This window comes from Citrus sinensis, chromosome 7 (assembly GCF_022201045.2).
Source record: "Citrus sinensis cultivar Valencia sweet orange chromosome 7, DVS_A1.0, whole genome shotgun sequence".
Taxonomy (NCBI): Eukaryota; Viridiplantae; Streptophyta; class Magnoliopsida; order Sapindales; family Rutaceae; genus Citrus; species Citrus sinensis.
The window spans coordinates 3,294,048-3,308,962 of NC_068562.1; the positions used below are offsets into that span (position 1 = coordinate 3,294,048).

General features: G+C 32.6%; 2 protein-coding genes across 3 annotated transcripts; one reads left to right on the forward strand and one right to left on the reverse strand.

Moving 5' to 3' along the window:
• Positions 1-922: 922 nt before the first annotated feature.
• LOC102628576 (uncharacterized) lies at positions 923-4,931 on the reverse strand. Of its 2 annotated transcripts, none has more exons than XM_006466568.4 (6): positions 4,325-4,931; positions 3,378-3,712; positions 3,040-3,298; positions 1,885-2,064; positions 1,639-1,794; positions 923-1,488 (listed from the first exon to the last, which is right to left on the reverse strand). In XM_006466568.4, exons 1-6 carry the CDS (start codon positions 4,352-4,354, stop codon positions 1,264-1,266), a joined length of 1,185 nt encoding a protein of 394 aa, XP_006466631.1. In that variant the 5' UTR covers positions 4,355-4,931; the 3' UTR covers positions 923-1,263. The 2 variants fall into 2 exon arrangements, with proteins under 2 accessions (XP_006466631.1, XP_006466632.1); XM_006466569.4 differs by having other exon boundaries at positions 923-1,437; positions 4,325-4,928.
• Positions 4,932-7,460: 2,529 nt separating this feature from the next.
• Positions 7,461-14,668, forward strand: LOC102609337 (patatin-like protein 3). The gene is made up of 8 exons (XM_052444215.1): positions 7,461-7,486; positions 10,166-10,274; positions 10,377-10,558; positions 10,663-10,852; positions 10,939-11,100; positions 11,210-11,509; positions 14,098-14,279; positions 14,496-14,668. Exons 1-8 carry the CDS (start codon positions 7,461-7,463, stop codon positions 14,551-14,553), a joined length of 1,209 nt encoding a protein of 402 aa, XP_052300175.1. The 3' UTR covers positions 14,554-14,668.
• The last annotated feature ends 247 nt before the right edge of the window (positions 14,669-14,915 follow it).

A 14,915-nucleotide genomic window follows, 5' to 3' on the forward strand; every position in this document is an offset into this window, starting at 1 on the left:
ATAATTTGCATTGATTCTAAGTTAAAAAATTATTTAAAAATAATATTATTATATTAATAGAGAATTAATAAATATAATATTATTATATTTATTTTTTTTAAAAATAGTACTATATTTATTTAATATTAATAATTAATAACAATAAATAGTTTATTCTAAGAAAATATTAATTTTGTACTAAATAATAATATATTATTATTTTATATAATAATAAATTTAATATATTTAAATTTAATATAATTATATTAAATAAAATAAAATAACGTTTCATTTTATATTAAAATTAATAAAAAATTGTGATGTTCATAATTAAGAATATTAATAATTATTATAATTTTAAAAATATAATAAAATAAATGTTTATTCATTAAATATATTTTTTATTAGCTTAGTAATTAAAAACTATAATTCTTTAAATAAGGATAAATTGTAATTTGAAACTATTTACTCCCAATCTAAGACAAAGTAAACACATAAATTTGATTTTGATCTCCATTCCATGCTTCCATTCCAGTGTAAGTAAACAACCTACTCCCACTCCACACTCCCAATCTTAGGATTTCCACTCCTCAAGATTCTCACTCTAATCCAAAAAGTAAACGCTACCTAAGAGGTTATTGGAGGAGCGTGCATTTCTCTCACGACTCCATTATATTTATTGATATACCCTTTTTGTAGTTAGGTACAACCTCCCGTGGGGTGTACTCAGTAATACGGGGAGTGCAGCCGTCGGTTCTCCCGTCTCCGCTCCGAATGCCGATTGAAAGATCCTCGTTCTTCAGTGCAAGGTGAATAGGCGATGAAGAATGATTATTGATTTAAAAACTAGCCAAATAACGAAGATACCATTTTTATCCATTCATGCTGAGGCTGGAGCTAATTTTCAGTTAAAAAGAGTAATAAACGAAAAAAAAAAGTAAAATTGTTAAAGTCATAGAGTGTTATTAAATGACTTCATTCTCTTTCATTTACACCATATTACAAAATTGCCTATAAAAGACAAACGATGAAATGGAAGTTAAATGGAACAGCATTTGCAATTAGATTTGCGCTAAAATTTACATTGTAACTCTCTCCATCATTATCATGAACATGAAGGATAAATGTCGGGCTCAACGAGATATTGAGATAAGAAAGAGAGATACATGCGTGGAAGCACTAATGCAGCAAAAATTTTGAATGGGGGTGAGTATCCTGACTAGAAATAAAATCAGTTGAAGTTGGTAGTTTCACTGGTTACTTGGGTGGTTATCAAAGTGTCTGTCATCTTCTATAGTCAGCAAGGAGTAAACTTCCATATTCTGTTCCATTGAGAGTCTTCTTAACATCATTCCAGTTCTGTATGTGTTCTGATAATGTACCTCTGTGTATTTTAACCTGACGGCTTTTTAATTTCATCTGGGGCAGCCTCAGAAACTCAAGAACTTCTTTCAGTTTCTGCAATGAATGATGAGGGTCATGACCACCATACAGAGGTATGGATGGAAACTAATCAGTTGAGAAAAATTGCAAGATCAGCATCTACTCACAATCCATCTTCACAGTAGAGTATTTTAAGACAGACTTGTATGAAAATTATCAGCCCAAATTGGCTACCATTAAAGTGCATGTAAACTTCAAGAATTTCATAATCGTTACCTTGCGGTTTTTAACGAGATCCTCATAGTACAGAACAATGTGGCGGGTACTATTGAAATATTCGAAGGCCTTGGCAGCAGTCAACTCCATTTCCTTCAGCTCAGCTATCAACAATGTGGAATTGATGGCAGGCTTATACCTTGAGAGGGCTTCAGCCTGGAAGTTACTACCACAGCGTTCAAGATCGTGCAATGTAAATGTGTGTTGTGTGTGCGCGCAAAGCGACAGAGAAAGAGAGAGGGTAACCTCTTGGTGTGAATGCACATGGGACTTGTGAGTTCCATTCAACAGTTTAGCATAGCGATCATAGGAATTTGCAAGTACAGAAACCAACCGACGGAGCAGATTTCGTCGAAAGAGAAATATAACAGAAACACCCCTACGATTGAAGTATTCAACTATTTCTTTATGATACTGCATCAAGCCCTGTACACAGAGCATAACCAAAACTATAATGTTTCCGAGTAGTAACCTGTAAATCAAATAACAAATGGCAATCGCTAACATATATTTACACAAAAGCTGCTGATGTTCTGACAAATGCAAGAAAACAATATGTGCACAGAATTTTTCTTAATGCTGAATGCACAACCATTTCAAGGTGAAATAGACTAAAACACCGACCTTGTGTACCAAACAACTAAGTTATCAATTTATGAAGGATGACATAACATCAGTCTGCCTATGAAGCACTTTTTTAATACAAATGATTGTTTCCTCTCTATCACTTCAGTGGCCCAAAATTGGTATCAATCCTTAGTCATCCATCCAATACAGAAATAAAATATGCCCAACATCTAAAGCTCTGTACATGATGAATATATTTTACAGTTACGAGATATTCTATATTGTATTCCTACCTAATAGTCCACACGACCCAAATTGACGTGTTCTTATTACACGTGGTTTTGCAAACTTCATCCTACAACTTTTTACTTTCTAATTGACAACTCTTCAATTACCGCACTTATTCTTCTATGAGGAGGTTATAAAATTTTCTTCTAACATAACAAAACAAAATCATGAGGCGAACACAGATAACAAGACAAGTATCCCAAATCCCTAATAATAATAAGCTCATCTTGACAGAAATAAAATAGATGAAGATATGTTAGTTGAATTATGAATAAAATAGCTTCAATTATTGGGTAAATTTTCCAATCTGTGGTCATCCAATGAAGGGAGCAAACATGAATACATGATCCCAGTGATTCAGAACTGTAACAACAAATCAATTTGTTTGGGTCAACCATGATAAATAAATTCACATATGCTGACAGGTCAAGGGTAAGGTGGGCAGCAGTTGCCATAATTTCACATTCAATAATGATAATGGGTAACCAATAGGTATTTTAATAGCAACCAACAAGAGAAAACACAAATTTGACGAGAACGTTATACCTGATTGAGCATCCACTTAAAGCCAACTGCTGCAGAGCACTCATTCTTGGAAGCACTAGTAAACCAATCCAAGTTGTAAACTGTATCTAGAGTCTTTATAATTGAAGAAACATTTTGCCTACGATCCATAACAGAGAAAATCTCCCCATTTGAACTCACATTCATATGACTATTTAACAAGGTCTCAAACCATCCACTTCCTGATCTTTGCATTGAGATTATGGCAAAGTATTGTACAGGATTGTGTGCACATTCAGTTCTGTTAATAAAGCAAAGCAAAACATGATGAAATCAGGCTTATGAACCCAAATTTATGAAAATAAAAAATTCTTAGTTACCTGTTAAAAGTTTGGGGTTTTGGGTAATGCACAGGAGGAAACTCAAACTGCTTGGTGTCATTTTCGCCAGGAACTTCTATCTGGGTTAGGTGATACACAGGGGGAACTTCTAGCTGTTTGGTGTCGTTTTCGCCAGAAATTTCTATCTGTTTGATTCCGTACTCACTATAAGATCTTCCAAGGACTTGGAAGGGTTGAAACCTAATTCTACTGCCAATGCTCATTTGCTTTAAACGGATTGAACAGAAAAAAACGCCACAGACCACTGCAAATAGCAAAGCTATCAACCTTAACAATAAAGGGGATTTCTTTGAGGGCTTTATAATTAGGGTATCCTGTAAGACACAAAATAACCAAATATGTGAAATATTATTAACATATTCATGCGAAGCAGCTTCATGGGCAAAACATAAAAAATAAAAATAAAAAATTACAGAGATTTACACTATAATTTCATCTAAGCTATTTCAATTAAAGAGAACAAGGGAACAGAATGAGAGATTTTCATGTGACAAAATAATAATATTACGACATTAACAGAAAAGACGTACCAAAAGGGAAAAAAAAAATGGAACTTGTGAACAGCACAGTTGCACAAATGAGGGTAAAATAAAAGAAACCATAAACTGAAAAAAAAAAAAAAAAAACATGCGGGTATCATTTCCTTGGAGAGGCAGAGACACAAACAACCCACAAAATCCAATATCGATATCTAAATTAGAAAATAAATAAATAAATAAACTTCGTGGAGAAATCCCAGATCGGAGCAAGCAGAGAAGAGAAACACAAATGCCATGCCGACCAAACCAATCATTCACAAATACTAATCAACAATAATTTGTTCAGAAACTAGGGGAAAAATCACTTTGAAAAAAAAATCCAAAGACGACATGAACAGATAATAAAACTTTGAAAAGTTACCATCTTGCACAAGAACAAAAACGTACCTTGTTGGATAAATAAATGTACTCTGCCATGGCTATTTCCAGAAACTGAGAGGAACTCACAGACCCACCCAGCAAAACAAAAAATTAGAAAAATAAAATAAAGCCCTCTTGTTCTCTCATACTCAGCTCCACGAAGCAATTGAAGAAGAAGGAGAAGCAGCCAAAAAGATTATGGCATAATGTGTCTCAGCTCTGTTCTGTAGCTAATTGGCCTCGTGGAAAACAACGCCCTTATATATTGAATAAAAAACCCAAGACTAGTAGACTGCAAGAGAAGATCAGAAGAGAGAGCGTCCTCGTTCTTCTCTTGCAAATTATAAATATATGTATTTCTGATAATGGGTCTGTAGTTTTTCTAATTATCGATTTATTTAAGAAGTTTGGTGACTCAGAACAGAAATCAGAATCACTTGTTTTAGCCTTTTACATAAATAAAAACAGAGGCCCTGAATCCGGGGGATTAGTTTTGTTTTGCTAAAATCTCGGATTCTACTAAGATTAATTCTTAATCTTAAATGTTGTTACTTCTCCTGTGTCTTCTTCTCTCGGACCGCTACCCCCCAACACGACTTTGACTTTTGTTTTTCTTTCTTTCTTTCTGTTTTTCAAATATAGAATAATTTCTCGTCCTTGAAATTTGCTGATATAATTAAAAATCTCTCTCTGCTTATGTACAGTCATCTGAAAATAGGGATAAGTTATTTATTACAATGCAACGACTATTAGAGTACTTAATTAAACTAATGTGAAACTAATGTAAGATTTTTAATATCTTAGATGGGATCAAATTCTATCATTCACATTTTGGGATAATGTTCCATTCACTTTTTCTTGTGTTTTAAATGTGAACAACTTGAATCTTTAGACGTTATATATGTAGTGAGAAAATTTTATTTTCCATTGAAATTTTGTAGACTAGAATTATCTTAATTATCATATGAGTTTCTCTTTAAGTTTGGGTCGGTGATTTGTAATTAATAAATTAAAATATAAAAATGATCAAATTATAATAATATGCTAATACTAAAAATATACAAAACATCATCTATATAAGGGTGTAATTCAATTCGTAATGAAGATCTTCAGTTTGAAAAGAAATGCGAAACTGCCTTTACATTGATTTTTTGAACATTAAACTAAAATACAGGTAGATTATATTTGGGATTAAGATAGTGCTTATTAAATATTTTAATATTATAATTTTTAAGCTCCAATTACTCAATTTCAATTTCAATTTCAAGAGCATCCTAAATCAATGATGAAAACTTGTCAATTACGTGTTTAATAAAATAAAATAGCATCATACCTGTGGCATTAATGGGGCGGATGATTTTTTCTTCTTTTGCTTGGTTGGTTCGTCTTCGTCATTAAAAAGGACGTCCTTAATAAAATTAGTAAGCCTTTCCACGCATTTTTCCTTTCCCTTCGGTTGAATTGGGAGTGCCAACTTAAATTTTCACGAAAATTCTATTGCCCATAATCCAATAATGAAAGGTCTGAACAAGGCCACCGATTACCCTTGATTTTGTCGCCTTGCTTATTTGACAATTGACACGGCGAGCTTAAATTAAATTAATTCTTCTCAATAAAAAGTTAATTAATTAAATCGTGTGGCATTAAAAAGGATGCACAACTCGAGAAGATTCCAACCTTTTTTTTCTTAAAAAATGTTTTAGAACTCATCGATCATTAATTGACACGGTCAAAATTGGTCGTTGGGAAATACAATAGAATTTTATAAAAAATTGTTTGTATACAAAGTACTAAATAAATGCGGTAAAGCCATTAGCTTTAAACCAAGAATAAATATATAAATAAAAATGACTAATTTGATTCTTGCTGATTAATAATTAATCACCATCTATTTTTTAATTTTATTTTCTAGCTCCGTGTACAGAATGATATATTTTCTGAAGTCTTAATTAAATTACTCTCTGAGATTCTTGTAAGATCTGACCCATTAAATGTTCGTGGGTTGAAACAACTAGAGAATCATCAGCTACCATAATTTTTATGATTAATTTCGAGACGTCTAAGAAAAATTAAATGATAAAAAAGCATGCACATACATACATTCAGAGGTGCAAAGCAAAAGAAAAAGCAAAAGCAAATGTGAATGATGATAGATAATGATGAGTGAGTGGGGAGGGCAACGTTATTATTGCGAGTAATCCATCCATTTCGGAGTCGCATTCACAGTTCATGGATTTTAAACGTTGCGACGTTTTCTTCAAGTTCAAGTTTCGAAAACATTTAAATAAATAAAAAAACAAAGAATTGAATGAAATCAATGATGTTATTTTACAAGTCCGGCAACGTGAACCCCACGCTACCATTTGCGATCCTCCTGTTTGTATCAACTACGCTGTCTCTCTGCATCAACATTCAACAACCTCTAATTTTTATTTATTTATTAATTTGATTATTATTATTATGCTGCAATTTTTCCAACTTTGGACCAAATCTTAATGGGCCTCAATAAGTCTTCACGGGCTGGGCTTCATTTTGAAACGAGGCCGGTAAATTGGGAGAGCTTTTACCTTCTGAGGGCTTTATTGTACGTATATACGGAATAAAGTAAAAATGGAGAGGGGAGATTGAGTTACTGGCTCACTGCTAAGTGTAAGAAAAAAGGAAATAAAATTGTCAAAATTAATGACGAAGGTAAGTGTCAGTACGTCACCATTAACTCCATTTTGAGGACTAATCTACCTTTCAGTATTCAACCAAAAATTTTTATGTCTTATTTTCTTAACATCCAATTTTCACCTCAATCGTTAACTGATGAATTTTACATTTGAACAACTACCTTTTTATGTTTTTCTTTTTCCTTTCTTGTAAATTAACATGCCTGAGCAAAGTCCTTGGATATGTTCAGAATTATATTTTTAATTCATTTGTCACTTTGATCGGAGAGGAATACGTTATATTGCCAATAATTGGAAAAATTAAAAATAAAAAAATCATTAGTGCTGGCATGACAATTCTGACATTGTCAAAATGGAAGACATGGTTAGCTGATATATAATTCCTAGTGGCACAATTGAAGATTGATATAAAAACTAAAATTTAATTAAGGTATTATAAATGAGTGGTTTCTCAATAGGATTTAATCCATTTGGTGAGTCAAGGGCGAATGACAAGGAAGGGGAATATAGATATTTTTAATTTAGTTATGAATTCTTTCCGTTTTATTTTATACATGTATATTATTATGTCACCATTTCGTGTTCATCACTTCCCAATCTCCTCCCTAGCTAATCCAGTATCAGACAGAGAGAAGATTACATCATGTGCGATCAATTTCCTTCTGAGCAAAAGTTTTGTTTGTAATCTCCTCCCGTTTGTGGATGCATTCTATATTGATGAGACCTTTGAGTTTACACAATTCTATCAGGAAATAAAATTTCCGAATTTTAATAACTTTCTTAAACATTTAAAGAGGAAAGATAGGTCAGAGCTGACCATTTACAAGTAAGGTACGTAAATAAAGTTTATATATAGGTAAACAATATCATTTGAAAAGTTAAGGCAAATTAAGAAGAGGAAAGTGCCACCTAAGTTGATGTAATAGGCTCTGTTAGGTTTGATTCTCACTTAACAATGAACTAATTAATTACAGTGATGCTAAACCAATGTTGGATATTAATTATTCCTCATGCACACGCATGTTGTGGTTCGGTGACGGGGAAATGCAACACAAGAGATGTGACGCATTATCGAACTTTACAGGTTTCTATGATCTCATTATCTACTCATTATCTGATTTGCTCCCAACACTTTTGCTTGTTAAACTTGCTCAGAGATACATATATGCTTTAATAAATACAACTGATCACGTCATCATTCATGTTCATTGAGCTAATATGTCCACTCCAGCACACGTATATACATATATAGTTATGCAGATCATATAATTGAATTATATATCTGGCACCCTGTTTTCCTTTAATGCGTGTGCATACTAAAAAAATAGAAACACACATTAAAAAGAATCGAATCATTGCACTTTTCATGATGATACTCGAAATAGAGAATCATTAGAATTCATCTATAACTACATATAAATATATAGCAGCATGTAATAGTTTTTTTTTCTGTTAAAAATAATCTTGGATGAAAACCATCATTTAAATTTCAGAAATATTTATGTTTTATCATCAAAAATCAATAATCGAATATACAAAAGCATACTTGAATCTATAACGATCAATTAATCACTAGAGCAGTGTGTGGCTTGCTTTCTAAATCAACATGTTTTCCTATAAAATTCTTTAATTTTTCTTTGCACTCTATCTGATGATAAGATGTCATAAAATAATAGAATAAAAACATGTGATTTGGGATTCATAATCATTTATATAGATAACTTTCTTGTTATCTTTTTTTATTTCTATTTTTAGTCTTTCATGAATATAGAAATTACCCTTAGGCTATGTTTGGGAGCGAGGATTAAGTGTAGGATTGGATTAATTATTGAGACAAAATATTAATACCATGTTTGGCATGCTCACTTGGATTGGATTAATGGACTAAATTCAAAATTTAACCCTAAATTAATGGGATTGCTAATCCTAACTTTCATGTGGGTTTAGTTGGGACTAGATAATGTCAAGAAAAATATTTGTCCATTTATAATATCTTCCATAATTTATTACACCATTTTATTTATAACTTAAAAATTATTTACTTATTTATTTATTATTTTTAATTAAGTAATTTATTTTTTATTCATGATTTACTTAAAAGTTATTAATTAATTTATTTATTTTATTTAATGAAATGATATATCTCATTTGAAATAGCCTATAATTTAAATAATATATACTTCTTTATTTGTGTGTGTGTGTGTGTATTTCTTATTAGTTTTATTTTGAATTAATTATAATATTTCTTGTTAAATATCTATAAATAGTTGATATTTAAATTCAAATATTAATGTAAATACTATTTAATTTCATGTAAATTTAATTTAGTATAATCCATCCGATACAATACCAAACATAAGTTGGCACTATATATAATCCAACTTAATCTAATCTATTCTAATTTAGTCCAATTATAATAGTTAGTCCAATCCAATCATGCGTGCCAAACATAGCTTTAGGTCTTTAAACATTAAAGACTCACACATACATTAAAACTTAAATTACTGAAAATATTAATAGATTATTTTTAATTAGGTTTAACCTGATATGACATCTTGCACTGTTGCACATATAATTATTCACATATGACCTCAATATTGGATTGAGAATCTAATAACATTTTTCATCCTAAGCTTGCACCGGTAACTTTTTCTTTATAATTCCCATATTGAAGTATATACTTTTACCATATCATCAAGCACTGACGATGAAAAATAGGGACTTCTTACGAAAAACTTCGAATGATCAAGTTTTGTTCTACAAGAAACATCATATACATATATGTCGCTTAATTTCGACTAAAGCTTGATCAATTTTGATAAGTTTGAAGTTCTTACGTTTTGTTTCTGACTTTCCGAATTAACAACTGGCTCAGTCGACGAGATAGTGTGGGTGAACAAGAAATGTACGTTTTGAAGAATTTGCAATATGCAATTTGGTCCCACACCTTAGAAATTCTTTACTAATTTAAAACAAACAAGACTTTGATCCAACGTGCAAAGCTCTCTCTCTCTCTCTCTCTCTCTACATGTGTGTCTATATATATATATATAATAAGCGACAACATTCTATAGATAACATCTTATTGTATTTTGTTAATTTTCTAAGCTAGTTTTTTGGTATATATTAATACTTTGTATATCTTCTTGCACCAATATTTCATCCAAATGGAGAACAGAACATTTCCTACTAATCGACCTCCAACACATGCAAATCTAATTACAATTCTTAGTATTGATGGTGGAGGAATTCGAGGAATCATTCCAGGTGTCATTCTTGCTTACCTTGAATCTCAACTTCAGGTAACATTAATTCATTAATTCCAAAGAAATTATTTTCGTTAATGGTCACACCAAGATATGCACAATGCATGGTTCTAACAGTAGTACTACAACTATATATAGGAACTTGACGGTCAGGATGCAAGACTTGCCGATTACTTTGATGTGATCGCAGGAACAAGTACAGGTGGTCTTATAACAGCTATGCTAACAGCACCAAAAGAGCAAAATCGTCCCATGTCCGCTGCCAAGGATATAGTGCCATTCTACATTAGGCACGGTCCCCAAATTTTCCCACAATTAAGGTGACAATATATGCTTGAAAATTAATTAGTCAATCAAAAGTTGGCATCCATTTATGCATGCATAATTTTGATTTTTTTCCCCCCTAATTATAAAATATACACAGGGGTATGCTAGCTAATTCGGTTGTAAATCGAGTGAGAGCTCTAATGGGAAGCAAATATGACGGGAAGTACCTTCACAAGGTGATAAAGGAGAACTTAAAGGACACAAAGTTACATCAAACCTTGACAAACGTTGTCATTCCAACTTTCGACATCAAGAAACTTCAACCTACTATCTTCTCCTCATTTCAGGTTATTTTGCCAGCATGGATATAATTTAGCTCCAGACATAGTAATTCGGGAATCAATTAATTCATGAATTTGTCATGTACATTCAGGTAGCAGCAAGTCCTGACTTGGATGCTCAATTAGCAGACATAGCCATTGGTACCTCCGCAGCGCCAACTTACTTTCCTGCCTACTATTTTGAGAACCCAGATGACCATGGAACTTTGAAAGAGTTCAATCTCATTGATGGCGGTGTGGCTGCAAACAATCCGGTGACTTTTCTTTTTGTTTTAACAGAAAAATCTCTATCAGTTAAGTAATTGAGAGCATATTGGACTAATTAACAATCTGTGCGCGTGAACTGTGTGTGATATGATGAAGACTTTGGTAGCCATTTGCGAGGTGACCAAGCATATACTGAAGAATCCAGATTTCTGCCAAATCAATCCCTTGGACTATACTCGTTTCCTTGTGATCTCCCTAGGGACTGGCTCAAAAAGGAGTGAACACAAATACAACGCAAAAATGGCTTCCAGATGGGGAGTGATAAATTGGTTGTATGACAATGGGGATACACCGTTACTAGATTGTTATGGTCAAGCAATTGGAGATATGGTTGATTATCACATCTCTGTGGTTTTTCACGCCCTTCAGTCGGAGGATAATTATCTCAGGATTGATGTAAGCTCTTTTCCATTATTCTCCCTCTTGTCCTTTTCTTAGTGATGGGTTGAATCTATCTTTGAGGAGATAACTAATCTCGAATCCGTTGAGAATAATTTTTAAATAAACCTGCGTAACTCTCAACTTACCAAAATAAGTTTTTAAAATAAGTTAAATCCATGAAATTTTACATCTATCCAAGGCGGAACTATAATTATCTAGGTCAGAATAAATTTCAGCAAAGATAAGGGCCTTCTATGAAATATACTCCTTCTCTATATGAAATTCATGTTTTGGCCCCTAAGGCTTACATTTTTTTGTTTTTTTGCCTCTTTAAGTTTGTTTTTCCTCCGTTATGCATGGCTTCCTTTAAGACAAGATTACTGTCTTATTCTAATTAGAGTTTAGTGAGTATCGGACAGGTTTCAAAGTCTATATTTAACTATTTAAGTTGTAAGTCTAAAAAAAGAAAAAGAAAAAGTAAACAAATAAGAACCAAAGAAGAAAAATAAAAAATTAAACAGATAAACACCCCCTCATACCATAATTAGGGTTGTGGGAGAAACTATGTGTTTTGTGGATCTGCGTGCTCCATGGTTAGAACCTCTAAGGGGTCCCAACGGTTTAGACTTGAGTAGGTTGAAAAAGGACATACAACCTTGGCAAGAACGACGTTTTGTGGAATATATGACTCATGCTCCTTTAGGTTCTTTAAATTATGTGAGTGGTGTAGCTACCGAGATCAATGCAATTAATTATCTCTCTTCGAGAACTTGGTTAGCTGCTTCTCATTTTGTTTTAGGCTTCTTCTTCTTCGTAGATCACTTACGTCCAACCCAATACCTAATTGATTTGATCAATCCTAGGACAAATTAATAGTGGAAAAAAACCTAGCAATTATGACAACACAAACACAAACACAAAAGTTCTAAAAAATGAAAAAAGAAAAAAACCCTTTTTGAGTTGTTCGCTAGAGTGAAGTTAGAACTATTTAGTTACGATTGTTACAAGGTTCTAGTTTATCAAAGAAGAAACTCTGAAAGTTAAGTTAAATAAAACTGAAACCTTAAATAATTAAATACAACAACAAAAGAAGGGGCGGAATCTTTAAATAGCCCTTTCAATGTTTTTTGTTTTTAGTAAACATTCAAATTTCAAATTGATGAATAAAAATCCATTGAAATAGACTCTTTCAATCTCGACGATTGACTAATAATAGGGTATTATGATTTCGAGCAAGCCGCTATGGTGAAATCGGTAGACACGCTGCTCTTAGGAAGCAGTGCTAGAGCATCTCGGTTCGAGTCCGAGTGGCGGCATAGCATCTGTAAAAAGTGGGCGTTCGAATTAGGTTGTTTCGAGCCGAACCGAACCCAAAATTTATTTCAAGTTTGGTTCGGTTTTGGTTGAAGTTTACAACCTGTTTGGGTTGAAAATTCCTTCAAACCCGATCGGGTTGTATTTCGATTCCAGTTCTACCCGAACCGAATAGTCAACTGATCAGATTAACTAAAAAAAAAAAAACTTAAAAACATATTCCTAACTCTAACACATCACAACTCCCAATTCCTAAACATACAATTCTCAACCGCCACACTCCTCCACTTCTTCTTCTTTTACCTTTTTCTTCTCCTTCTTATTTTTCCTCTTTCTTCTCCTTCTCCTCTTTTTCTTCCGCCACTTCCAAAGATTATCTTCTTATTTTCTTTTTCTGTTTTTTTTTTTTACTTTATCTTCTCTTTTTCTTCGTCTTGTTTCCTTCTGCCGCTGCCGAACAACTTCTTCTTCTTCTTCAAGTCTCCTTCCTTTCTTTTTCTTCTTCTTCTTTCCTTCGCTGCTGCCAAACATCTTCTTCTTCTTCTTTTCTTCCTTCACCACCAAATGCTTCTTCTTTTTCTAATCTCCCATTAATTAATCTTTTAGTAATTTATTGTTTTAATTGTTAGTTAATTTCTTAATTTTCTTTTGTTAATTGTTGTTAATTTTTTTGTTAATTGTTAAATATATAATAATTTATGTTAATTAGTTAATTTGTGAATAAAATTATGAAAATTTTGTTTGATATTTAGTTAATTATTCTTTTTTGGGTGTAAATAAAATTAAGATTTTTAATATAAATGAACCCGAATTTATAACCCGAACCAAACCAAACTGAATTAAATTTGGTTCGGGTTTATAGTTTCAACCTGATTGGGTTGAGTTTCCCAAACCAAACAGTTTGAAATCCAAACCGAAACCCAAACAACCCGAATCGAAATACGATTTGCCCACCCCTAAACATAATCATAAGTCACAACCTCTAATTAATTTATGAAGAAGATAAAAATTTTAGTGAGACAAAACTGGCACTGACATTAGAACTAAAGTAGAATGGCTCAGCTTAAGTTTTGGAATAACATTTAAGTCATTTCCATTTGGTCGTTTCTCATTCTTTCTGAACAATCTAGATTAATAAGTTTTAAGAATTATCAGTCAGCTGAAGAAATAGAATAGATAATCTTTCCGATCCGGTTCCACCAGCATGCCTGTTTATTATATATAATAGTATATAATTATATATTATATCAGTATGTTTTTCTGGCAAGTTAATGAAATGAATAAAGCAGGATGACACGCTACAAGGAGACCTGTCTTCGATTGATCTAACTACACCGGAGAATTCAGAAAACCTTGTTAGAGCTGGCGAGGCCTTGTTGAAAAAACCAGTTTCCCGCATAAATTTGGACACGGGTTTGTATGAACCTATTGAAAATGGAAGTGCTGGCACCAACGAAGAAGCACTCAAACGGTAACTTCATCATTATTTTATATGAATGCTATCTTTTTAAATATTCTTTACATAATTCTGAATATTCAACCGAGTGTAGACATAATAAGAGCAGTCTCATCTCATCAATTTTTTTTCCTTCCTAAACTGCAAATGAAATTTATGAAAATATTCTCCATTTAGTGCGGCGATGAGTTAATTCATTACTCAATCATAATTTCTGTTCGATGTATGCAGATTCGCAAAAATGCTGTCCGATGAAAGGAAGCTCCGTGAATCAAAGTCTTCGCGGTGAAAGAAGTAAAATAGGACCGGAATGTAAAATCAATTTGTCAATTTCTATGTGCCATAAACATCATTTGTTACACTGGTTTGTCTGGAATAATTAGTGATAAAAGTTGCATGACTCTTTGCTAGTTGCAACTGCAGGACCAACTTTCTTTTTCTAGATTTTCTCTGAGCTGTAACATCACCATCTTCTGATTTACAAACTTTAATCTGCATATAATTGTTGGTGTCCTAGACCTAGAGTAACCTACTTCTTGAATGGTTGCGCACATCAGAATTAAGAAGTCTGGCCAGGATGGTAGAAACGCAGCAATAACATTGTTGGCAGCATACATAATCACCACTTACTTGAGCTAGAAATGGAAAAAT